We start from the raw sequence: 25,358 nt of genomic DNA, 5'->3' as shown, positions 1-25,358 counted from the left end.
GTCCCTATGTCCCTTTGTATGCTTAAATCTTTAAAACTACGCAACGGATTTTGATGCGGTTTTTTAATAGATAGGTTTATAAGTATAATACATGCGTAATATATCACCATTGCACCCATGCGAAGCTGTGGCGGGTCGCTAGTATATAATATTCTTCAGACTAATATTTTATGAAAATAAAATTCTGCTGTGTTTAACACTGTTTGGATGAGAAGAGCTGGGCCCTTAGTCTGCTATGGTATAGCTCCGTCCCTCTTGCACTGCTCAGTGATCGACCATTCTAACACAATTGTAATAGCAGACTAAGGCCCCTGGAGTTTGAAGCTCAGTGGTCGGTTATTGGAGAGGCCTATGTCCAGTAGTGGACATAATCTGATGACGATGATTCAGGGGCGTTTGGAATATTCGCATCCGCATCCGTATATGCGGAATATTCGCATTAATTCCGACATTTTTTTTTTAAGGAACAGACGTATCACTAATGGTAAGCAATCGTCGCCGCCCATGGACACTTAAAACACCAGAGGCGTTATATACTTTCAGGTATTTATACAATTCAAATTTAAATAATAATCCTTTTTAAATCTCAACATCCGCCTTCGTATCGCATCTACATCCGCATCGAATCCGCGGATGTCTAAATAATTGGGTCCGTAACAAGAATTAGAGGTTGAAGATTATTATGAAAAATTATATACAACGTCACGCCTTTCTATCTCCGAAGAGGTGCACATTACTGAAGATCTGTTATGAAAAAATATGTCTCCAAATTTATTTCGCGGTTTTTTATGGTATAGGTGGCAAACGAGCAGACATGTCACCTGATGGTAAGCGATCAGCGCCGCCCATGGACACCCGTAACACCAGAGGAGTTACAGGTGCGTTGCTGGTTTTTTAAAAAGGAGTACGCTCTTTTCTTGAATGCATTAATATTATATCGAGAAAAGTTCGAATTTGTGTTAAAAACTGTTTGAATTAGCTGCTATTGTCTTCTGTTTTGGAAACTGTGCTCCGTACCGTCGACGTCGTTGTAACTGAAATTGTAAAAAATATATTTATGTTTGTTGTTCCTTTTTATGTTAAATGGGCCGACGTTTGGCCGCTATCTCGCCTGATGGTAAGTGATGATGCGGCCTACGATGGAGCACGTCTGCCCATAAGCAACCTATTCACTCGGGCCTTGAAGACACCCAGGTTATACCCATCAGGAAACACAGACTCCGGCAAGGAGTTCCACTCCCTAGCTGTTCGCACAAGGAACTTCCTTGCCCCAATCAATCTATAACGTGTATTTACCCGACTGCGCCAGAAGGAGGGTTATGTTTTACGAGAGTATGCATGTATTTTATGTGTATGAGGGCCATGCTTTGGCACGAATGGGCCGGCTCTGAGCACATACTATTGAAATCAATGCTAATGTAATAATGTAACTAAATGCAATTTCAATCCGATAAAATCTATACAATGTGATAGGGGCGAGACTTCTAACCCGTTAAGGCTGAGTACTACATTTAATTTTTTATGGCTATTTTAATATTTTTTTTACTTTTTTTGATATCAAAGGTTGTATGCGTCATAGAAACAAAAAAAAACGACAAACGGTAGCTAATAACCTTGGCTAACTAATTCATTACTTTTTTCATATGTTTGATAATGTTTTGGTGAGAAAAAAAATCATTTGTGAATTATTTTTACCGAAAAAATCACTATTTTTCAATATTTTCAATTAGGGGTTCAACCACCCATATTATATTTTTTGGCGATAAAATTAGATGTAGTACTCAGCCTTAACGGGTTAGAAGTCCCAACCCTATCACATTGTATATAGTAACCTAACCAAATAAGGCCTATGCCCCAATAAAGCCTATTTTGAAAATTTCCCTCTTCCCGATGTCAAATGGTCGCCAAAGTTTGTAGAAGTGTGCATGCACATTACTTAACTAATTTGAGCACAGCAAGCAACCCGTGCCGCGATTATGTTGGAACCTACAGTCGAAAACAATCACGACGTGGAGCGCACTTTGGTTTTTTTTTAAATTCGAGTAGCGTAAACTGTTAGTATTTTTATATTTATCAGTATACGACGTGCCGTGTTTTGTCTGTATGACAATTATACCTTTAGCCATCTCCTCACATAAGTGAAATACCTATAATATCGGTGTATTTCATATAATCGTTGTTTTGTTTACCTATGTGCCATGCCCTAATAAAGCCTACAAAAAAACGTGTAGGCCTTATTACGGCATAGTTGTTTTTCAGTAATTTCATAGAAAACGGATCACCAGCTTCTGTCAAAAAGAACGCCAATGGATTTTGCAAAAGATGGAAAACGCTGTTAAAATGGCAGAAAGGGGTAAACGGGGTGAATAGATACAGAAAAGGGGTGAATGGATATCGGGAAATTGTTCATAGTATCTATTCACCCTTCGAATTTTATGTACCCCGTTTTACCCGGTAGGCTGCTGCAGCCAGATATAACTTCCAAAGTAGTACGCACCATCTAAAGAGTGGTTTCCACTACACGAAAGCTAGGTCGGTCGCTGAATTGGCTATAGAACAAGAAGTTATTCTCATTTGTTTGACTGATGCTGGGGTACCGATGACTTCAAAGATGTTACTTGGGTATTACATGATGAGAAACTCGTTTAGCCTGATGTATAATGACCAAAATTAATTAATAAGATCTCATTACATTTATTATAAGCATTGACAAAGTTTTATTATAATTAAGAAGTTGAATACTTACTAGTTTTTATTGAGGCCTTATTAAGACATAGGGTTCCCAATAAGGCCAAAGTGACACTTTGGTTATTTGTGTTTACAAAATTGTAATTTTTGTTTCTAAAGCCATTTTGATTCCATTATTACAAAGTTTAATAAATAAATATAAGATTTTGAAATTATCAGCCCATTGTCATTTTAAACCTACGAGCTAGGCGGTAATAAAAATAAGGTAGGCCTTATTTGGTTAGCTTACCTTATTAATACAATGTGATAGGGTTGCAAAAACTTAGGACCCCTTTTTAGGAAAATTGCGCGTACGTAATGCTTATAAAGTACATTAAATCAATAAATAAAACATTACACTACCATGCATAGTATCTGATCGTATTTGACAAAACGTCAAAATCAACAGACATTGCGATGATATTCTCACGTCTCATATGAATAGAGTTTTCCTGTTCATGATGCGCCGGAATATATTAATTTGAATTTTACAAAACAAATAGCAATTCGTTAAATAAAAATTATCCATGAACGTATGAACGTTCGAATTTCGACCACTAGGCGACCACTAGTCTCAGTAATTATTCAATGTGAAAACTATACAACCACAATAAAATATCATTCAGAGTACAGAGACTTTGACCACCTTTGACTTTGAAGTGACAGATGAAAGAAGTCGGACGGATGACGTCATAAATCCTACATCGCACAATATATTATAGAGAAAGTTTACATGCGAAGGATTTAGGAGTACGGATAGATTGATAGATAGATCCGGATAGAAAATCTCAACGAACAACAGTTGGGCAGAAAGCCCGCCAGGCATAATCACCTCGCCTGGTCGGAGGATCCTTCTTTTCTTAGGGAACTTTACTCTCTGTTCCCTAAAGAATAATGCTAATCGACTGCACGGTTGGCGCGGTGGCTGGGCAACTGGCTGCCGCGCAACGTGTAGCGGGTGCGATTCTCGCACGAAAAAACTCTTTGTGTGATCCACAAATTGTTGTTTCGGGTCTGGGTGTCATGTGTATGTGAACTTGTATGTTTGGAAACGCACCCACGACCATAGGCGTAGCCAGGATTTAGTATCGGGAGGGGTTCAATAAGTAAAACGAACAAAACTTCCTTCATTCATGAGAATATACAGGGTGACTTTGAATTCGACGTATTCCTTTCGGGAGGAGCTAATTTCCTACAAAATTAGCCGTGAGGTCCTTGGGCAGAAAGTGGCTAGTTTCTGAGATATGATAGAGATTAGGGATAGCCTATGCCCACGACACAAGAGAAAAGCCTAGTGTGGGGGCAACGTTTTTTTTTATAAAAAAATGGCTTTGAATTTGACTTTAACGTACTCATACATCTATACTGCGCTCTGTAATTACATTATCAGCTTTCATATTTGGCTCTTACCATAATCTTCAGATACCTGCAAGCAGGGTGGTCGGTATATCTTTGATTGTTTGAGAAATGTATCCACATTTGATAGATCTAGTCTCCAGTTGGCGAATAATCCTTTCAGACCGTATTTCAAACCTCTAAAATCATGTGTTCCATCTGAAAAGGAGATTATACTTAGTTTAGTGCAACGTCACGCCTTTTATCCCCGAAGGGGTAGGCAGAGGTGCACATTACGACACGTAATGCTACTGTACAATGTACACCCACTTTTCACCATTTGTGTTATAAGTCCCATGTAATAGGTGGTGAGCCTATTGCCATATACTGAGCACAAATCCAGACTCTGTGCTACCACTGAGATTTTTTTCATAAACGAAAGAAGCCCAGTAATAATTTCCCCGACTCGGGAATCGAACCTGACACCCCTTGTCCGACAGGCGCATTTTTGATCACTCGACCAGCGAGACAGTATTCTTAATTATTATTTCAAAGCCGGTAAACTAGCAGATGTATCACCTGATGGTAAGCAATCGTCGCCGCCCATGGACACTTGAAACACCAGAGGTGTTACAGGGTTGAAACACCAGAGGTGTTACAAGTGCGTTGCCGGCATTTTGGGGGTTAGGAATTTAAGGGTTGTTGGGGAATCGGGGATTGGGAAGATTTCACGTTGGTATCCTGCTCGGCCGTGGTATCACATGGCTCTCCCACACTTAAGCGTGATGAATGATGTGGAGACTTACTCTTAATTATGACGCGTAGAACCTTTCGAATGGCCGATACATCCCATTGAAATATCTTCAGTTGCAGTTTGCTAATTTTGTACAGTGTGGACTGAATATTGCTGGTAGTAGAACCAGTTGCATTGAAGCTTAGTAAGTGGGACAGCCTGGAAAAAAACAATGTCTTTTATTATGTATGTATTATACATAAAAACCATCCTCTTGAATCACTATATCGGGGGAAAATCATCCGAAGATTTCTCCCGCCTTGGACGAGGCGAGAGGTAGTGTCAGACTCTTACTGACTAAAAACCACCCCGTTCCTTCTACTGCTTTTCGAGCCGGAGCCCCGGTAAACCTGCTAGGTAGTCCGCAGCTCCGGATCAGGCATCAGCCCTACTGGGCCCCATCTGTGGTAGTCTGATGGTTCTTTGAGGCGCGCGCGGAACGCGACTCACCGCATACGCAGGTCTGGTTCTGGTCCGTCCGCAGACCCAAACAAAGGGACATAGGGACAGAGAAAGTGACTTTGTTTTATACTATGTAGTAAAGGGGCAAACGAGCAGACGGGTCACCTGATGGTAAGCGATCAGCGCCGCCCATGGACACACGCAACACTGTGGAATGAGCTGTCGTCGGCGGTATTTCCGAACCGATCTTCAAACCTTCAAGAAAAGAGCATACTTCTTTTTAAAAAGGCCGGCAACGCACCTACGACTCCTCTGGTGTTGCGGGTGTCCACGGGCGGCGGTGATTGCTTACTATCAGGTGACTCGTTTGCTTGTTTGCCTCCAATTCCATAAAGCAATAATACCAAAAGTACTTACTTCCTAATATAACGGCTGGACGCATCAATCTTTTTAATTACCGTTTCATTATCATCATACCCATTCAAATACGGAGTTATGACATCTAAACAATGTGTCCATTTTTGCGGTCTATTCCGCTCATCATTGTCAAACGTCATTTTTCTATAAAATATGTCTAGAGGGCGCTGTGCGTTTGATACACGGGCGCGTTTTGCATGATGGCGTAGTGTCTTTGGCTTAGGTTTAAGTATAGGCATAGGCTTATACTCAACATGTTCCGAATCACTAGCTATAAACTTCTCAGTCGTCGTACTTTTTAATTCTGGTAATTTATACCTTTCATCCAATTTTCTCTTATCAAAAGCGTTGATCGGCGTTATCGGTTGATTCGAGTTGTCTATATATTCATACATTTCGTCATACATTTGTTGCGCCGGTTGATTTTGACCATGTATCTCTTTAATTATTTCCCTTTTCAGTAGATCTATTCGAGTTTCTATACCAACTGTGACTCCTGTAGTTGTTTGTGTCGTTAGATGAGTTTGAATTGCTGTAATTAGATTAATAAATATCATCATTATATGTATAGGGTGACTGGTAATTAGTGAACGATATTTAAACACGTGATTGTACTCATGATTATAAACAACTTTCCCGAAGAAACTTTTTTTGTTAAGTCATTATTTTTATTTTTATCGCAATAACAAAACAACAAAATTTCTTTACTTAGCACGCGCGTGTAAAGTTCCAAAATACCTACTTAGTTACTAGTCTTCCGATAACGCGGACGCCTCGCTGCTAACAGCTGATCATGCGAAAACATCGCCCGCGAAATTTTGATGTTTTGTTGCATGCATGAAAAGACTGATGACTGTTGATGAAGCGAAAGAGGTATGTAAGAATCGTAGCCATTGGCGTTCCATTGTCTCTGCCTACCCCCATGGGGGACAGGCGGCAGTTATATATATATATCATGTATGTGTGAAAGCTGAAACTACAGAACGGATTTTGATAAAATTTGGTATACAGACAGGGTATGAGCTGGCTTGGGTGATATGTGATACTTTTTATCCCATGGTAATGCGGGCGAAGCAGCTAACAGAAGCTAATCATCATCATCAGCCTGTTCTCGTCCACTGCTGGACAAAAGCCTCTCCAATGGCACGCCACTGAGCTCGATCTTCAGCTCTACGCATCCAACCACTACCAGCCACCTTGCGGATATCGTCACTCCACCTAGCTGGAGGGCGCCCTACACTACGCGGTCTCCACTCTAAAACACGTTTACCCCAGCGGTCATCGGTTCTTCGATAAATGTGACCGGCCCCCTGCCACATCAGCTTGGTAATCCTTTGAGCTATGTCGGTAACTTTAGTTCTCTGTCGGATCACCTCGTTACGGAATCGATCCTTCAGAGGCTCTGAGGAAAAGAAGCTAGTACTTACATAAAATTATTATACATAAGGTTAAGGCGACATTCTTCATGTTTTTTCTGTATTTCAGTTTAACTTAAGTATATAAAATTATTTTAATAACTTAATATCTTTCACAGCATTGGTAAAATATTTTAAATAGTAATAAATAGAAAAATGTTTTATTCACAACAACGTGTCATTCTGGAAATCAAAACGGACTTTCAATCGTTGCGTAATTATAATTTTTTATTGATATTTAAAAAACATTTCAAAACAAAATGATTAAATTCATTTCAAGCGTAAAAAAACATTTAGCAAATCTTTTATAGACTGTTACATTAACATCAACAGCCTATAAGCAGTCACTGGCAAAAGGCCTCTTCTCACACGGAGACAGTTTGAGCATTAATCACCACGCTTGCTCAATGCGGGTTGGCGATTTCAAACTTATAATTAGAAATTATAAGCCCAGGTTTCCTCACGATGTTTTCTTTCACAATTGTTCAGTGGTGTCTAAATAATCTTAGAAAGTACATATTATGTATAACTTGTATATATGTATAATCAATTTATAATTATATCGATACTTAACATGTTACACATACAATAAATATTACAATATAAGTATAAGTACTTACATAATATCATGAGAATTATAAGTATTGTAATCTTATATGACAAATTAGATAATAGAATTAAATAATTAGAAAATAGAATGGAAAGATGTAGAAGTACTTTACATAAGAAAAATAGTTCAATGATGATAATTAATATCTATATATTAATACGTGATGCAAAAACTTTATACCCCTTTAGGACGTAGGAGCATACAATTTGGTACACTTATAGTTTATGTGTAGAAGTGCAGAACGCTAATATTTTTCAAAATTAATGCTTATAAAGTACATTAAATCAATAAATAAAATATTACACACACTACCATGCATAGTATCTGATCGTATTTGACAAAACGTCAAAATCGACAGACATTGCGATGATATTCTCACGTCTCATATGAATAGAGTTTTCCTGTTCATGATGCGCCGGAATATATTATTAATTTGAATTTTTCAAAACTAATAGCATAGGTTTTTTTAAGTATAGAATATAATTTTATGCTTACTAACCCTATACTTTAAGTTTTCGCATGCCTACTGAAGGCGAAATGTATTTAGCTACATAATTTACTGTTATCAACTTTTTTGTACCATATTTCGGCGAATAAAGATTTTATTATTATTAAAGATAAAATAAGAAAAGATAAGTGTCTAATATTTTTCAATTACCTAGCTGACGGACTGGATAGATTTTTATTTTTCATACCCCATCATCATCCCTATTAGTAGAAGGGTACATTGTCAAATTCTTTAGAAAATTGCATGGTTTACCGTCAAGTCTATTGGGTTCTCAGTTTTTTTTTTTTGAGGGGTTAAATCATCCAGTGCCTTCTCCCGCCTTGGGGAGACGGGAGGGAGTATCAGACTCTTACTGACTAAAAACCACCCCGTTCCTGTTCCTGCTTTGAGCCTCTTTGAGGTGGGTAACGCCTCTGGTGTTTCAAGTGTCCATGGGCGGCGGCGATTGCTTACCATCAGGTGATACGTCTACTCGTTTTGTGTTTCATAAAAAAAACTCTGATTGCGTTGTGAGGTGTAATGATTTAAAACAAATTGTTTTTGAAACGATTCAATGATTTTAATCATTCCTTTAATTTAGTCTTACTTTTAAAGTAATAATTAAATTACTAAAATGAAAAACAGTGCAAGCCAAACCCAAGTTGGTTTCTTTTTTTAATCCAAAAAATATGTAACAGAAATTTTTATTCGATATTACATATTATTAATAATTATTTTGTCGTTTCGTATCGTTTTAAATATAATTTAGTTTTTAAATTACACAGATAATATATTAAGTAAAATGTTAGTTCCATGCGCGGGATTTATTACTATATTAGGTAAGATATTTTTATAATTTATTATCTAATAGACTGCCTCGTTGGCCGAGTGGTTACAAGAAGAAAAAGAAAACGATAGTTTCCACTTCTCTCGGTGAATTTAATGCAGGAGACAGAATTACTTAAGCCAAAAGGCGCAAAAAAGACTGCACAACTGGGAGAAGCCCGTATACGTACTTCGGGGATAAAAGGCGTGACGTTGCTTTTTTTATTATTTAATAAAGCGCAGGCCCCGCCGTCAACTAGCGGACGCGCGGGCGAAGCGAATGAAGGAAACTATACAAACTACCTGAAGTATTGGCGAGTTAAACTATAGGGTGCACACCGAAAACTACGGACACACGAGAGACGGTAATAGAGTGGTTTTATTGTTTCATCAGGTGTACTTATGAAAAAAGTTCATTACACGGACCTTGTGGAGTCTCGAGCAAATTTCCGTGCGTTTAGACGTTTTTGTCATACGTATAATTGAAGCTAGTATAACAAGCTCACGCATAGGACCCGTTTAGTATTTTAGTTTTAAGTCAAATTTCCGTGGTGCTTAGTGACTAGGCTTCTCCCAGTTGTGCAGTCTTTTTTGTACCTTAAGGCTGAAGTCATTCTGTCTCCTGCATTCAAATCACCGAGGGAAATGGAAACTATCGTTTTCTTTTTCTTCTCCTCTAATAAATAATATCTTCCGAATTATTTCGTTGCGGGATCCACGAAATTCATTCATTTCCCTGGGACGCGCCGGACTTCAATGTTCCGATGTTTTCATGGTATCTACTGTAGATCCTGGTGCACAGGAGTTGTAGCGGTAGGGGAGGTTGCGGCTGGCTTGTCCCGGGCGGCCTATACTGCTATTCAAAACACGAGCGTCGACTAGTCTACTCGAAACGGGGAGGCCGGCGAACGAAACACGGGAGCGGGCTGCCGGGCGAGCTAAGCTAGCGAAGCACCAACGAGGTAAACGAGTAGCTTTGCTGGAATCGTCGGATATTTCGTCAGCTTAGCTCGTTAGGTTAGTCGATAGCTCATGGTGTGAATCGAAGTATGTAAGAAGGTCAAACGATGTTCGCTCGCCTAGCTGGCGGTGTGGCCTGCGTTTAAAGATGACAATTTATTTATTTCAATGTCCGTCTTGTAGATTATTTTAACACATTAAACGCAGGCCAGAGTCGGCGCTCTTGTTTCGAATAGCAGTGTAGTGTTCCCATCGCCCGCTTAGCCCGCTTCGCCCGCTCCGCCCGTCGCTAGTCTGTCCGTAGTTTTCTTGCCATAATTTGCACCTCTGCCTACCCCATCAGGGCTAAAAGACGTGACGTTTCTCTCTATCTCATCTCAACATTAATCACTAATATCCCCACTCTTACAGCTTTAACAACAGCAACAACGACGAATATAGAAACAGCAACAGATAGGCTCAAACAGCAATCTCAACAAAAAGATCAGGAAAAGCCCAACTCTAAAGAAACAACAAAATCTTTCAAACAACATGATTATTACGATTTCGTTATAACTGAACCGGAGCAACTACTTATAAAACCAATAATGGAGAATTATCCGAAACCTAAAGACCGTAATTTAGGAAAAGGAAATCGGAATACGACTCACGATGTAAAAATACCAAAGGTAATATTTTTTTTTACAAAATAACGTTGCCCCACATTAGGATTTTCTCCTGTGTCGTGGGTGTGTTTACAAACATACAATTTCACATGCACATGACACCCAGACCCGAAACAACAATTTGTGGATCACACAAAGAATTGTTCCGTACGGGAATCGAACCCGCTACACATTGCACGGCAGCCAGTTGCCCAGCCACCGCGCCAACCGTACAGTCAAACAAATAAGGGTGGGAGAGCCATGCTTCGGCACAAATGGGCCGGCTCGACCGGAGTGATACCACGGCCGAGCAGAAAACTGACGTGAAATAACGCTTGCGTTGTGTGAGTGAGGTTACCGGAGGCCCAATTCCCTTACCAATCCCCGATTCCCCAACAAACCCTTAAATTCCTAACCCCCAAAAGGCAACGCACTTGTAACGCCTCTGGTTTGAAGTGTCCATAGGCGGCGACCATGCAACATGATTGCCTACCATCAGGTCATATGTCTGCCCTCTAAAATCTTTCTTTTTTTTCTTTTTTCTTCTTTTCTTTCCATAAAATTAATAGCGGGTTTACCGGGGCTCCGGCTCGACAAGCAGGAGTAGGAACTGGAGTGGAATAGGGTGGTTTAGGACGATTTTCCCCCCACAAAAAAAGAAAATTATGCTTACGGCGGTATTTAGTATGTACTTATGCATAAAACAACGTGCTTTACAGGTGCAACGAAAATCTACACGAAAGAAACTGGAAAGATTACCACTCAACGCAGTTAATAACAAGAACCGTGTGACACCAGCCAATGTATTCCACCGAAGGTACTACTTGGATGAAGAGGAAAGGAATAAGCCACAGAAATGGACACATTGCCTCGATCTAATCACCCCACGTTTAAAAGGCTATAAAGACGACTGGGCACCGAAACAAGTGACGCACACCGACGGCGATGTACGCAGGTAAACAGCAGCTCATGTAAAGAGATTGTCCAGTCAACTGATGGTAGCGGTGACTGTCCAGGCGACACACGTACTTAGGTATCGCCATGAGCTAATGTTCACATGTAAACAGCAGCTCATGTAAAGAGATTGTCCAGTCAACTGATGGTAGCGGTGACTGTCCAGGCGACACACGTACTTAGGTATCGTCATGAGCTAATGTTCACATGTAAACAGCAGCTCATGTAAAGAGATTGTCCAGTCAACTGATGGTAGCGGTGACTGTCCAGGCGACACACGTACTTAGGTATCGTCATGAGCTAATGTTCACATGTAAACAGCAGCTGATGTAAAGAGATTGTCCAGTCAACTGATGGTAGCGGTGACTGTCCAGGCGATACGTACTTAGGTATCGTCATGAGCTAATGTTCACAGGTAAACAGCAGCTCATGTAAAGGTAGCAGTGACTATAAATTACACTTAATTTACTTAATCTTGTTTTTCAGATTGGCTCATTTGTTAAGTTTGAATACTTCTGAATATACAAAAGAAGAAATTATATCTACGTTGTACCAAATCAGTAATATACGGTTAAGAATATTCCAATGGGATTATACAGCTCTAACAACTATCTTTAATGTAATTATAAAAGGTTAGTAAGTAAATTAACTAAAAACTACGATTTAACGGTTAACTGACTGCCTCGTTAACAAGGGATCTCGGGTTCGATACCCGGATAAAAGGTAAACTAATGAGTAAACAAAAAAAGTTTCTTCGGAAAAGTAGTTTGTAATCATGAGTACAATCACATGTTAAAATATCGTTCACTAATTACCAGTCACCCTGTGTACAATAGGTAAATGATCAAACAATGTACCTATCAGAGATATTGAAAAAAAAACCTTTTTTTAAAAAGAGTAACGATGGAGTTTTTTGCTCGTTCTTCTTCATTCGAAGCTACACTTTACAACGAGCGCCTAGTTTCACTGACGGACAATTAATTCAATTTGACGACTTTTTGGGAGTTAGGAATTTAAGGGTTCGGGAATTGGGGATTGGGAAGATTGGGAAGGGGGGAATTGGGCCTCCGGTAACCTCACTCACATAACGAAACACGTTGTTTCACATTGGTTTTCTGCCCGGCCGTGGTATCACTCCGGTTGAGCCGGCCCATTCGTGCTGAAGCATGGCTCTCCCACAGTTATTATACTTATGTCATATTGTTTTTTAGACTCCGAACATAGCTTCCGCAGTTTAAAGGGTGGTTTAAAAGAATTATTCAGGGGATGGCATTTGGACACCTCGATGGTAGCCACGTTTCTGAAGCAAACTAGAATATTCAGACCGCCTTGTATCGAGGTCTCAGAATACGGGGGTAAGTCTCAGTTACGATAATAGTTTGAGGACCGTGCGAGAGTTTGCTTAGTCATTTCACTTTTAGTTAATTACTGGCTTCCGCCCGCGATTCCGTCCGCGCGAATGTCTGTCTTCGCGTGGATGTTTTATTTCTCCATTTTGAGTAACTCTGACAATGACATCTTATAAATATCTATTGGACCCAAATACGGCTAGGCCCATAATAATTAAGGAGATCCCTCTATTGAGCTACTGCTGTTGAGCTCGCGTTCTGTAGTATAAAACTGAAAATGAAGTTTTTTTTACGTATTTTTCCAGGATAAAAAGTATCCTATTTTATACCTAGGATAATAAGGAAGGAGGAACGCCCATACTTGGCGCAAGATGATATACCTATTTGAAATTTTCCTCCACAATTATTAGAACTTGAGACAGGATATTTACCATGTTTATTTATGTCTATGAGTTTCCGATATTTTAACACTGTTGCATCCGTGATCATGGCGCTTGCAACAGTGCCGAAATATCGGAAACTCATAGACATAAATAAACATGGTAAATATCCCGTCTCAAGTTCTAATGATAGTGTTAGTGACCATGTCAGTTTAAAAACTTATTTCGTCCACAGGTTCTACGAAGACCACGGGTGGTTACAGAATATCGAAGCCATCCATTAATTATGGGCATCATAAGGATCGAGACAATGAGGATTGTGATGATTGAAATCCATTTTAAAAGCCAGTTGCAAAAACCTTTCTAGACATGCAATAGGGTAGATGACAAAGTTCGTAGAACTAGTTTTGAGAGCGACTTAAAATTGAGTAGCGTTTGAGTATTCGGACATAAGCTACGCTATAATATTACTATTAAAACTAAGATATTAAAGTTTTAGTTAATTTTAATATCTTAGTTTTAGTTAATTTTATCTTGTGAAGTATTTAATAAATTATTATTTTATGTAAAACGTTTTTCTTTATTTTTAACTTCTCTATAGTACCTACCATATTGTTTTATCTATACCTATTTTATTATATCAAAATAATATTAGTCCAGTAATTATAGTACATACGTAAGTTCACCTCGGAATGCGAGATACCCAGCTGTCATTTTGTATATACTTGTATATTGACCCCCTAAGGCCAGCCGTACACGGACGGCTTCAAGCAGTTATAACCGACTGCTTGAAGCCGCGACTGCGCGATGAACTATAGCCATTCATTCGCTGCCGTACACACGACTGCTCGAGCAGTCGCGACCGCTTCAAGCCGTCAACTGCACGATGAAATTCCATCGTGCCGTCGACCGCTCGCGAGCAGTTGCGAGGCATACACGGACTGCTCGAGCCGTTGACTTCTCTAGAGCAGTCGACAGCTCTCAGACTTCCCGCCCCCCGCCCTTTGCGGCCTCGCGGCGTCTGCTGAAAAAATCAAAAGAAAATCAACTGCTCGAGCAGTTGGGCGGCCGTACACGGACTGCTCGAGCAGTCAACAACCGACGGCTCGAGCAGTCGACGCCGACCGCTCGAGCCGTCGACGCCGACCGCTCGAGCAGTCGACGCCGACCGCTCGAGCCGTCCGTGTATGTCGCTCAGCCGCTAACTGCTCGAGCAGTCCGTGTAAAACTTGTCTCAAAACCTACATATGGTTTAAGGTCAGAGGACCTTTGACCTTAAAATTTAATAGTTGCTTACACCCTACCATATCTAGGTTTTGAGACAAGTTTGAGGGTGCCAATATACAAGAATATACAAACTTACAGCTGGGTATCTCGCATTCCGAGATTCTTACCTAATTTAAGCTTAAATAACTGGACTATGTATTTGCAAAATCGTCTGAAAACATCCGGAGCTGCGGACTACCTAGCGGGTTTACCGGGGCTCCGGCTCGAAAAGCAGGAGTAGGAACGGGGTGGTTTTTAGTCAGTACGAATCTCTAACACTATCTCTCTTGCCTCACCCAAGGGGCCTTAGTCTGCTATTACAATTGTGTCAGAATGGTCGATCATTGAGCAGTGCGAGAGGGACGGAGCTATACAACCTACATAGCTGCGTCCCTCTCGCACTGCTCACCCAAGGTAAGGCCCAAGGTGGGAGAATCCATTGGATAATTTTCTTTCAAGAAAAAAAAGAATAAAATTTTCTGAAAACGAAATAAATAAACGTTTGCTTTATAGCTATTTTCTTCAATAAAAACGGTCGTTAAAGTAGCCATTTTATTTCTGTATTTGAATATTTAAAAAAACAATAAAATATTCTCTGTATGTCATTCTCGAGCTATGGTGTGAAAGGAAATCATATATTTTTGTTATTGAAGCAAGCAAAATTGTAATAAGTACCTACCTATTGCAAAAATGTTAAAAGGTTGCTGTTTAATATTATTTTCAGTTTTGTGTAAGTACCGTGTTGTTTTTTTATAAAACGTCGCCCCAAACTAGGATTTTCTCCTGTGTCGTGTGTGCGTTTACAGAAAGATCATACAAAGCGAAATCATGATAAAATGGTATTTTATGGTGGCCGTGGCATGGGTGGCGACCCCATAAACTATAGGTTAAGCGAGTAGCAGGTTCGATTCCCGCACGGACCAACTCTTTGTGTGATCCACAAATTGTTGTTTCAGGTCTGGGTGTCATGTGTATGTGAACTTGTATGTTTGTTAACGCACCCACGACACAGGAGAATATCGTAATGTGGGGTTACAGTTAAAAAAAATATGATGGTAATGTTGCTAACACCTTTTTTATTTTCACAGCACTAACCAATAAAGTACATTCAGAATTGAAATTAACAAAAGTAGGCTCAGTCACAGATTTAAAAGACGCAATAGACATAATTAAGACTGTGCTTAAAAATAATAAGAAAACAGAATCAAATGACGATGGTTTAAGGACATTTAACTCTGGTGAATGGAACTATGATTTCAGAGAAGTTAATAATGCTCAAATACAATTGAATATCAAACCTATTGATGAAGAGGATCCGAATAAAAATCAGTTTAGATATAGACCCGGGTTTCCTACCAAACCTAAAACAGACAATACAACGACAACTAGAAAAATGACTGTACAACCATACGTAAGATATAATATGTTTATGATACTTTTTTTTATGCAACGGATCACCTGATGGTAAGCAATCGCCGCCGCCCATGGACAGTTGAAGCACCAGAGGCGTTACAAGTGCATTACCGGCGTTGGGGGTTAGGAATTTAAGTTTTGTTGGGGAATCGGGGATTGGAAAGATTGGGAAGGGGGGAATTAGGCCTCCGGTAACCTCACTTGCACAACGCAAGCGTTGTTTCACGTCGGTTTTCGGTGAGGCCGTGGTATCACTCCGGTCGAGCCGGCCCATTTGTGCTGAAGCATGGCTCTCTCACACTTATCGTAACTTACAATTACCGTAAGTAACTAAATTAATTATTACTAGCGACCCGCCCCAGTTTCGCATGGGTGCAATGGTGATATATTATGCATATATTATACATATAAACCTTCCTCTTGAATCACTCTATCTATTAAAAAAACCGCATCAAAATCTGTTGCGTAGTTTTAAAGATTTAAGCATACAAAGGGACATAGGGACAGAGAAAGCGACTTTGTTTTATACTATGTAGTGATAGTAATGTTATCGGCTTACTCACGTAACTGTTTGACGAGGAACTCGAATAGTTTCAAGCCATGCTAGAGGCTCATATTCATGAGCAGTATTGTGCGAAACTCGAGTCGCCAGTAGCAGTGCGAAACATTGTTCATTAGGCTTCATCATCCGAAGGGGTAGGCAGAGGTGCACATTAAGGCACGTAATGCCGCTATACAATGTACACCCACTTTTCACCATTTGTGTTGTAAGTCCCATGTAATAGGGGGTGAGCCTATTGCCATATACTGGACACAATAGTTTCTCGAGAGAGGCTATAGGTACTTATTTATTTATTTTTTTCAGGCTACTGTCACCCAGCAATTGGTGCAACACTTCTTAAGTTTTTTAAAATAGACAGGAGTAGTTTACACCCGCTCTGCTCAGCTCCTATTGATCGTAGCGTGAAGTCAAAGTCAAAGTCAAAATTATTTATTTCAAATAGACCGAGAAGGCACTTTTGAACGTCAAAGCAAATCATCATCATCATCATCAGCCTATAGCAGTCCACTGCTGGACATAGGCCTCCCCAATTGTTCAATTCCAAAGCAAATATTACAATATTAAAATAAAAAACAAAATGTCTGTCTGTCGGTCGGTCCTCTAGTTGCTCTATTTGATCGTTCCAAAGTATAGATTCCTATGGAGAAGAACGAGCAAGATATTTTATAGCCTTCCTCAATAAATGGACTATTGAACACAAAAAACACCAGTGGCGTTACAAGTGCGTTGCCGGCCTTTTGGTGGTTAGGAATTTAAGGGTTGTTGGGGAATCGGAGATTGGGAAAATTGGGAAGGGGGATTTGGGCCTCAGGTAACCTCACTCACACAAAGAAACACAACGCAAGCATTGTTTCACGTCGGTTTTCTGCTCGGCCGTGGTATCACTCCTAAAAGATTATATAAATAGAAGTATTAGTGTGTGTGTGTGTGTTGAAGTGTATATTAGTGTTATTAACGAGTGCCAATGTGTGAGTATGTAAAAATAAGGAATTAAACACATCATATTTTCAAAGGAAGTATTTATTTCTATCATACCTATCTACAGCGTTTAAAGCAAAAATACTTTTGAAAGCAAATCTACATACAAACAGTGCCGGCGTAAGGGCCACTGATACCCCGGGCGAAAATATTGTGGCGCCCACTTGAGGGAAGCAATATCAAGTGTTAGTTTTTTGCTGAAAAAATAGTCAAAGTCAAAATCATTTATTTCAAATAGACCAGGAAGGCACTTTTGAACGTCAAAGCAAGTATAATAATATTAATAACGTCTGTCTGTCGGTCAGTCCTCTAGTTGCTCTATTTGCTCGTTCCAAAGTGTTGATTCCTATGGAGAAGAACGAGCAAGAAACTCCATAGGTTACTCTTTTTCAATCAGATTTACAATACAATTCTTGGTTAAATTGTTTCGATTACTTCAACTATGTGAGAACAATGTAAAACTAAACAAAGCGACAATATGCATATGCACAGAGCATAGAGCACAGTTCTGAGGGTTTGCACCAGGAGAGGCAAGAGACTCCAACTTCAGACCTTGACGCCCCCTAGAATTTGTCACCCTGGGCCATCGCCCCATCACGCCTCTCCCCCCCTAACGCCGGCACTGCATACATAATGTCTTATTGCACTGCGATAAAGCTCAAATTCGTTTGACACAACTGTAGATAGAATTAGGTAAAAACATTCTTGACTTTTTTTGCTAGTCAATCTGAATTTGACGTTTATTCGTCTGAGATTTGCTACGATCACAAAAATCCATGTACACAGCGTCGTATTCTGAAAAATAAAATAAAAAAAGGAACGTCACGCCTTTTATCCCCGAAGGGGTAGGCAGAGGTGCACATTACGGCACGTAATGCCGCTATAAAATGTACATCCACTTTTCACCATTTGTGTTATAAGTCCCATGTAACAGGTGAACCATATACTGGACACAATTCCAGACTCCGCGTGCTACTACTGAGAAATTTGTGAAAAACAGAGAAAAGCCCAGTAATGCTTTGCCCGACTCGGGAATCGAACCCAAGACCCCTTGTCTGGCAGTCACGACCACTCGATAGACTGCTCTTTGGGCCCCGGTAACCCGCAGCTATAGTAAGATTTTTTTATGGAACACGCCGTTAATCGATCAGACGTATAACCTGATGGTGAGCAATCGCCGCCGCCCACACTTGAAACAGAGGCATTACAAGTGCATTGCCGGCTTTTTGGGGGTTAGGAATTTAAGGCTTGATGAGGAATCGGGGATTGGGAAGATTGGGAAGGGGGGAATTGGACCTCCGGTAACCTCACTCACACAACGCAAGCGTTGTTTCACATCGGTTTTCTGCTCGGCCGTGGTATCACTCCGGTCGAGCCGGCCCATTCGTGGCGAAGCATGGCTCCCACACTTACCTTGTAAAGTAGAATTACGGCAGTTAACAGCTTCCATGAAGCATGGATTCTTGAATAGGACAAGATGGCCGTCTTTTGAGCTGACTGCACAAACTGGGTCCAGGTCGTCTGCGCAGTCTTTGACGTGAGGGCATCCCTGACGCAAGAACATCACGTACGCATGGCAATATTTTGTCTGTATTGGATCGTATTCTGCAGAAAAATATAAAAATATAAGGTTACAAGCCTTTCCGTTTTTTTACCGGATACATTTCGGAGAGTGTGCAAGGGAATTAACGGGGGAACTTATGGGCAGACGTGCTCCATCGTAGGCCGCATCATTACTTACCATCAGGCGAGATAGCGGCCAAACGTCGACCCAACAAATGTAAAAAAACCGGTGACCGACGTTAGCGGAGGATTTGTCTTCAACCGTTTTTTATTGGCAGTGACGGACTTAAACGTATAACAAACTCGTATTAAGGCTGACTTTGACTGCACGGTTGGCGCGGTGGCTAGGTAACTGGCTGCCGTGCAACATGTAGCGGTTTCGATTCCCAACTCTTTGTGTGATCCACAAATTGTTGTTTCGGGTCTGGGTGTCATGTGTATGTGAAATTGAATGTTTGTAAACGCACCCACGACAGTGTTTTTCAAAAAAATCTATACTAATATTATAAAGCTGAATAGTAGAATACGCGCTAATCTCCGGAACTATTGGTCCGAATTGAATAATTCTTTTTGTGTTGGATAGTGCATTTATCGAGGAAGGCTATAGGCTACAAAAATTCACACTATGACCTATTGGTCATAGTATGATGTTTTATCGGCTCCTATTGGAGCCGAGCAGAGCGGGTGAAACCGTGCAGAAGTAGCTAGTAAAAAATAAAAAGGCTTAAAAGATTAAAGGCTAAAGACTAAAAGGCTAAAAGGAAAGGCTAAAAGGCTAAAAAGACTAAAAGGCTTAAAAGACTAAAAGGCTAAAAAGACTAAAAGGCTTAAAAGATTAAAGGCTTAAAAGACTAAATAAAAAGGCTTAAAAGACTTACTCAGCGTCCCACGATAAGTGGAGCATTGGTTATTCAGTATCAAATGACAGAAGCTTTGGAACCATTTGAACTTCATATTTCTTCTGTTGAGCCCACAGGCTTGCTTGTGGTAGTCGTTGCAATGGTACGGGTCACAATAGTCCATCCATGCTGGGTTGTATAATGGACGGTAGCGACTGCCCCAAGACGGTGGCATTTCAGGTTTCGAAAAGTCTGATAAAAAATAGAATATATATATCGATGGTTAAAAGGAAATAGGGTACAGACATTGGTCAAAACTGAGTTTATTATGCTAACCTACGTAAAATTTTCCGCTCTTTCGAATGCGCTTACTCTCATGGCTCTACGATAAAAAAAAACATTTTCCTAGTATTCTTTCGACGACCGACGAGTTTAAACGGCTCTCCTGAACATTTCATTTTTTGTCGCCTTATACCCTACTTCGCTACTACTACTTTGCTTATACCATACTTACAGAAGAAATGTTTCGCAATTAACGAGTGACCCCTGTAGTGTTGTGACACGTTTGTATGATTTATAAAATCAAGAACCATGCGACACCAACTATTTGGTACCAATTCTTTTTAAACGAATTGTAAGCTGAAACTTTGTGTAGATATTCTATTCAACCTGTATTCTTCAGTGTTTCTTGATATATATGGGTATTTTATTACAAGCTGTATAGGGTGCAAAGGTGCACGGTGCACATTACAGCAAGTAATGCTATACAATGTACAGCCACTTTTCACCATTTGTGTTATAAGTCCCATGTAATAGGGAGTGAGCATATTGCCATATACTGGGCACAATTCCAGACTCCGTGCTACTACTGAGATATCTTCAAAAACCGAAAAAAACCCAACAATACTTTGCCCGACTCGGGAATCGAACCCGAAACCCTTTGTTCGGCAGCCGCACTTCCGACCACTCGACCACTCGACCACAACTTGATTCTTCCTAGTCTTTTCCATCATCGAACTACAAGACAATCGGCGAGGCGTCACCGATTCATGGTGGATATCCCACTCACTCGCACAAAGCGCTTAGCTTCAAGCTTCCTTGTGCGAACTGCTAGGGAGTGGAACTCCTTGCCGGAGTCTGTGTTTCCTGATGGGTATAACCTGGGTGTCTTCAAAGCCCGAGTGAATAGGTTGCTTGTGGGCAGACGTGTTCCATCGTAGGCCGCATCATCACTTACCATCAGGCGAGATAGCGGCCAAACGTCGGCCCATTTAACATAAAAAAAAAGTTAAATAAATCCGTTAAAAATATTCTTACCTCTTGTCCTATCTCTTATTTGGTTAGGATTTTCTCTTTTAGGCGAACTCCTGTTGAAAGAAATACATTTGTTTAAAGAATAGGTGGCAAACGAGCTGACGGGTCACCTGATGGTAAGCGATCAGCGCCGCCCATGGACACCCGCAACACCAGAGGAGTCACAGGTGCGTTGCCGGCGTTTTAAAAAGGAATATGTTCTTTTCTTGAAGGTTTGAAGGTCGTATCGGTTCGGAAATACCGCGGACTACAGCTTCTAAAGTTTAGTTTAGTTTGGCTTTTTTCAAACTTATATAATACTAGCTTTTGCCCGCGGCTTCGCTCGCGTTAAGAAGTATTATTATTAATTAGTTATGGTTTTTGCGGCTTATTTTTGTTTAGCGTGTGTAAAAAATTAGGGCCTACAAAACTTCTTTGTACACAATATTCTTTACTAATCTGTCATTAGGCGCTACGCCTTAGTAGCTTTATGCATGCAAAGTCTCAGTCCGATTGGTTTAAAATTGACAAAGTTTCATACAAACTTTCATCCCCTATTTTATCCCCTTGGGGTAGAATTGATCAAAATCCTTTCTTAGCGGATGCCTACGTCGTAACATCTACCTGCATGCCAAATTTCAGCCCGATCCGTCCAGTGGTTTCAGCTGTGCGTTGATAGATCACTATGTCAGTCAGTCAGTCACCTTTGAGTTTTATATATTTAGATTCAGCCCGATCCGTCCAGTGGTTTCAGCTGTGCGTTGATAGATCACTATGTCAGTCAGTCAGTCACCTTTGAGTTTTATATATTTAGATATAAGCCCAGGTTTCCTCACTATGTTTTCCTTCACCGTTTGTTCGTAGTGTCTAAAGGTAAGCGTCCACAGGCCCGCATCGTACGCATCGCACGCAACGGATTTTAGTTTGTCTTGTATAGAGACTCATACAACTGCGTCCACTGTATCGGTAGTGTTCGGATTGCCGACGCGAGTATCAGCAATCGGATTGCCGATCCCACTTCCACTGGGATTATTGGCATCGGCATTCCGTATGACGTCATCAGTACGCATCGCATGTAGGCATTGCCGATGATGCGATGCGTACGATGCGGGCCTGTGGACGCTTACTTTTAACTTAAAAAGTACATATAACTCGGAAAAAATTGTTACTTGCTGTTAGTAGGTTTCAAACCCACTTCTTATGCATGAGGAGCGGTTTCACCCGCTCTGCTCGGCTCCTATTGGTCATAGCGCGATGTTTTATAGCATATAGCCTTCCTCAATAAATGCGCTATCCAACACAAAAATAATTATTCAAATCGGACCAGTAGTTCCGGAGATTAGTGCGTTCAAATAAACAAACAAACTCTTCAGCTTTATAATATTAGTATAGATATAGATAATACTCACAAAATTTGTTGAATGATTTTCGGAGTTTGTGCTTCTTCTTGCATATCTAAAATATCAAAATCGTCAACATCACGCCTTTTACCCCGAAGGGGTAGGCAGAGGTGCACATTACGGCACGTAATGCCGCTATACAATGTACACCCACACTTCACCATTTGTATTATAAGTCCCATGTAATAGGGGGTGAGCCTATTGCCATATACTGGGCACAATTCCAGACTCCGTGCTACCACTGAGAAATTTTCGAAAAACGGAAAAAAGCACAGTAATACTTTGCCCGACCAGGGAATCGAACCCGAAACCTTTTGTACGGTTGTCGCACTTGCGACCACTCGACCAACGAGGCAGTAATAAATAAATGCTATAATGTGCACCTCTGCCTACCCCTTTGGGGATAAAAGGCGTGACATGCATAGATAATAAAAATATAGACACTTGATTTCTCCCAAGTAGATTTTAATTTTCTGACAATATCGGAGTAATTTTTTTTATGGACTACGCCGGTGAACGAGCAGACGGATCACCTGATGGTAAGCAATCGCCGCTGCCCATGGACACTTGAAACCCCAGAGGCGTTACAAGTGCGTTGCAGGCCTTTTGGGGATTAGGAATTTAAGGGTTGTTGGGGAATCGGGGATTGGAAAGATTGGGAAGGGGGGAATTGGGCTTCTGGTAACCTCTCTCACACAACGAAACACAACGCAAGCGTTGTGTTTCGTCGGTTTTCTGCTCGGCCGTGGTATCACTCCGGTCGAGCCGGCCCATTCGTGCCGAAGCATGGCTCTCCCACACTTAAAAAAATAAAAACATATATTATTATACTCACAAACGATCAGAATAAATTGAAAAATATTAATCACGACGAAAGTAATTTGGTTCTTCATTCTGACGACCGACTAGAGACATGAAAAACGCAAATTTCTTCACCAATCTTCCGAAGTAATGTTTTAAAAAATTACCCACAATCAAAAATTTCAAATTGATTTTTCAACTTAATGAGTTAATTAGGAATTTATTGTCAGCAATTACCTAGGTACATACGTTAATGGCATTGGACGATTTTAATTTCATACTTTACGATAAACATTTGACTTGTAACTTAGTACTACAAAATAGGGATGATGACGGGGTATGAAAATTAAAAATCTATTTAGTCTATAGAATAGAATCAGGCGTTACTTTGCGAAAATCCATGCTACATTAACAATTCATTCAGTTTCATCGAAATCAAACCGTTAGTTTTCACGTGATGCTTCTGAAAATGCAGACAGACAGACAGACAATTTTTTTATATATCACATATTTGGGTTTGGTATCGAACCAGTAACACCCCCTGCTATTTATTTTTTCAATATTTTCAATGTACAGTTCACATATAGTTTCAAGTTCACATGCACATTACACCCAGACCCGAAACATCAATTTGTGGATCACACAAAGAGTTGCTCCGTGCGGGAATCGAACCCGCTACCCGTTATGCGGCAGCCAGTTGCCCAGCCACCGTGCCAACCGTTTAGTCATTATCATTGAAACATTCCATTTATAAAAAAATTGGTGTGACGTGTCGAAGATCTGACACGGGACCCTGAACAGTCGCTACAGTCAAAGACTATTTCATTTTCATATTATGAAGAAACGCAGCCGGGTTTAAATTTTAGTTAAAATTTTTTAAATTACCTTATTTTATTTTATTTTCTTTTAGTGTTATTGAGATGCACGCCACTGACGAATAACTGATAATTCCAAGACTCTTCTGCCAATAGATTTACTGCGACCAGTCGCAATCACAATTTACACAGCGATCCATGTGTCACTATCCGATTGATAGGCTTAAACAGTTGTCCAAAATAGAGAGTCAGGTAATTTAGAGATGCAAGATCCGTCAAAAGTCCTTTATCAAGCCGAGGTCGTGGGAAAACAATAAAACATAGAAAATACGTGCGCATTCAGAACGAAACACAACGAACGAGTGTCATCTGTCAATCGGTATATGACTGATATCAGACAGGAGTGTTGTAAAAGTTTAAATCACAGAGTACGTTATACATAAATTTTAAATAATCATAAATGTTTGATAACTTAATTTAAGTTTTCTCGCTTCCCAGATAGAAACAAGGAACCATATTTTGTGATTTCGCTTAGAAAAAAATACGGTTTTTTTAATATACATTTCAACTAGTTAACTGCTGGGCCCAAAAGTCCCCTCTCAAGCCAAAATTCATCAAGCCGTTTAGGCTGCAAAGCGTGCCAAACAATTATACAAATATACATACATACATACATACTCTCGAAAAACATAACCCTCCTTCTGACGCAGTCGGGTAAAAAAACTACAGCGGTTTTAAGGTAAGCGTCCACAGGTCCGCATCGTGTCCGCTTTCCGTATGACGTCATCAGTACGCATCGCATGTAGGCATTGCCGATGATGCGGTCCGTACGATGCGGATCAGTGGACGCAGTTGTATGAGTTTCTATACAAGACAAACTAAAATCCGTTGCGTGCGATGCGTACGATGCGGGCCTGTGGACGCTTACTTAATAGGAGGGCAGTTTACGGTTATAATTATTTATGTTGACTGTTATTAAGATATTGACCTTGTTTTTAATTTTAATTTTGATTATTTATAATTTCAACAACGATTATAACCTTTAATTACTTTGATAATTTGAATAATTTTATAACTGTAATTATCTATTTATTTTGATGTAAGTACTTACTTTTTTAGTGTCATGTAAA

The 25,358-nt window shown here is 40.2% G+C and overlaps 4 protein-coding genes across 4 annotated transcripts; 2 read left to right on the top strand and 2 right to left on the bottom strand.

Moving 5' to 3' along the window:
• Positions 1 to 932: 932 nt before the first annotated feature.
• LOC126911873 (uncharacterized) lies at positions 933 to 6,220 on the bottom strand. Its single transcript, XM_050700971.1, has 4 exons — positions 5,675 to 6,220; positions 4,869 to 5,014; positions 4,138 to 4,281; positions 933 to 1,034 (listed from the first exon to the last, which is right to left on the bottom strand). The coding sequence occupies exons 1-4, from the start codon at positions 6,079 to 6,081 to the stop codon at positions 976 to 978; spliced, it is 756 nt and encodes a 251-aa protein (XP_050556928.1). The 5' UTR covers positions 6,082 to 6,220; the 3' UTR covers positions 933 to 975.
• A 3,858-nt stretch (positions 6,221 to 10,078) lies between these two features.
• Positions 10,079 to 13,873, top strand: LOC118281133 (uncharacterized). Its single transcript, XM_050700631.1, has 6 exons — positions 10,079 to 10,100; positions 10,383 to 10,639; positions 11,335 to 11,570; positions 12,056 to 12,201; positions 12,781 to 12,924; positions 13,534 to 13,873. The coding sequence occupies exons 1-6, from the start codon at positions 10,079 to 10,081 to the stop codon at positions 13,626 to 13,628; spliced, it is 900 nt and encodes a 299-aa protein (XP_050556588.1). The 3' UTR covers positions 13,629 to 13,873.
• Positions 13,874 to 15,097: 1,224 nt separating this feature from the next.
• On the top strand, positions 15,098 to 17,977 carry LOC126911876 (uncharacterized). Its single transcript, XM_050700993.1, has 3 exons — positions 15,098 to 15,294; positions 15,653 to 15,975; positions 16,843 to 17,977. The coding sequence occupies exons 1-3, from the start codon at positions 15,255 to 15,257 to the stop codon at positions 16,891 to 16,893; spliced, it is 414 nt and encodes a 137-aa protein (XP_050556950.1). The 5' UTR covers positions 15,098 to 15,254; the 3' UTR covers positions 16,894 to 17,977.
• A 135-nt stretch (positions 17,978 to 18,112) lies between these two features.
• On the bottom strand, positions 18,113 to 23,585 carry LOC118281171 (uncharacterized). The gene is made up of 6 exons (XM_050700978.1): positions 23,448 to 23,585; positions 22,622 to 22,667; positions 21,237 to 21,286; positions 19,959 to 20,171; positions 18,931 to 19,122; positions 18,113 to 18,312 (listed from the first exon to the last, which is right to left on the bottom strand). Exons 1-6 carry the CDS (start codon positions 23,503 to 23,505, stop codon positions 18,236 to 18,238), a joined length of 636 nt encoding a protein of 211 aa, XP_050556935.1. The 5' UTR covers positions 23,506 to 23,585; the 3' UTR covers positions 18,113 to 18,235.
• Positions 23,586 to 25,358: the final 1,773 nt, after the last annotated feature.

Source organism: Spodoptera frugiperda, chromosome 19 (genome assembly GCF_023101765.2).
Source record: "Spodoptera frugiperda isolate SF20-4 chromosome 19, AGI-APGP_CSIRO_Sfru_2.0, whole genome shotgun sequence".
Classification (NCBI taxonomy): Eukaryota; Metazoa; Arthropoda; class Insecta; order Lepidoptera; family Noctuidae; genus Spodoptera; species Spodoptera frugiperda.
The sequence above is the reverse complement of the archived record's forward strand: the minus strand, read 5'-3'. Positions and strand labels throughout refer to the sequence as shown.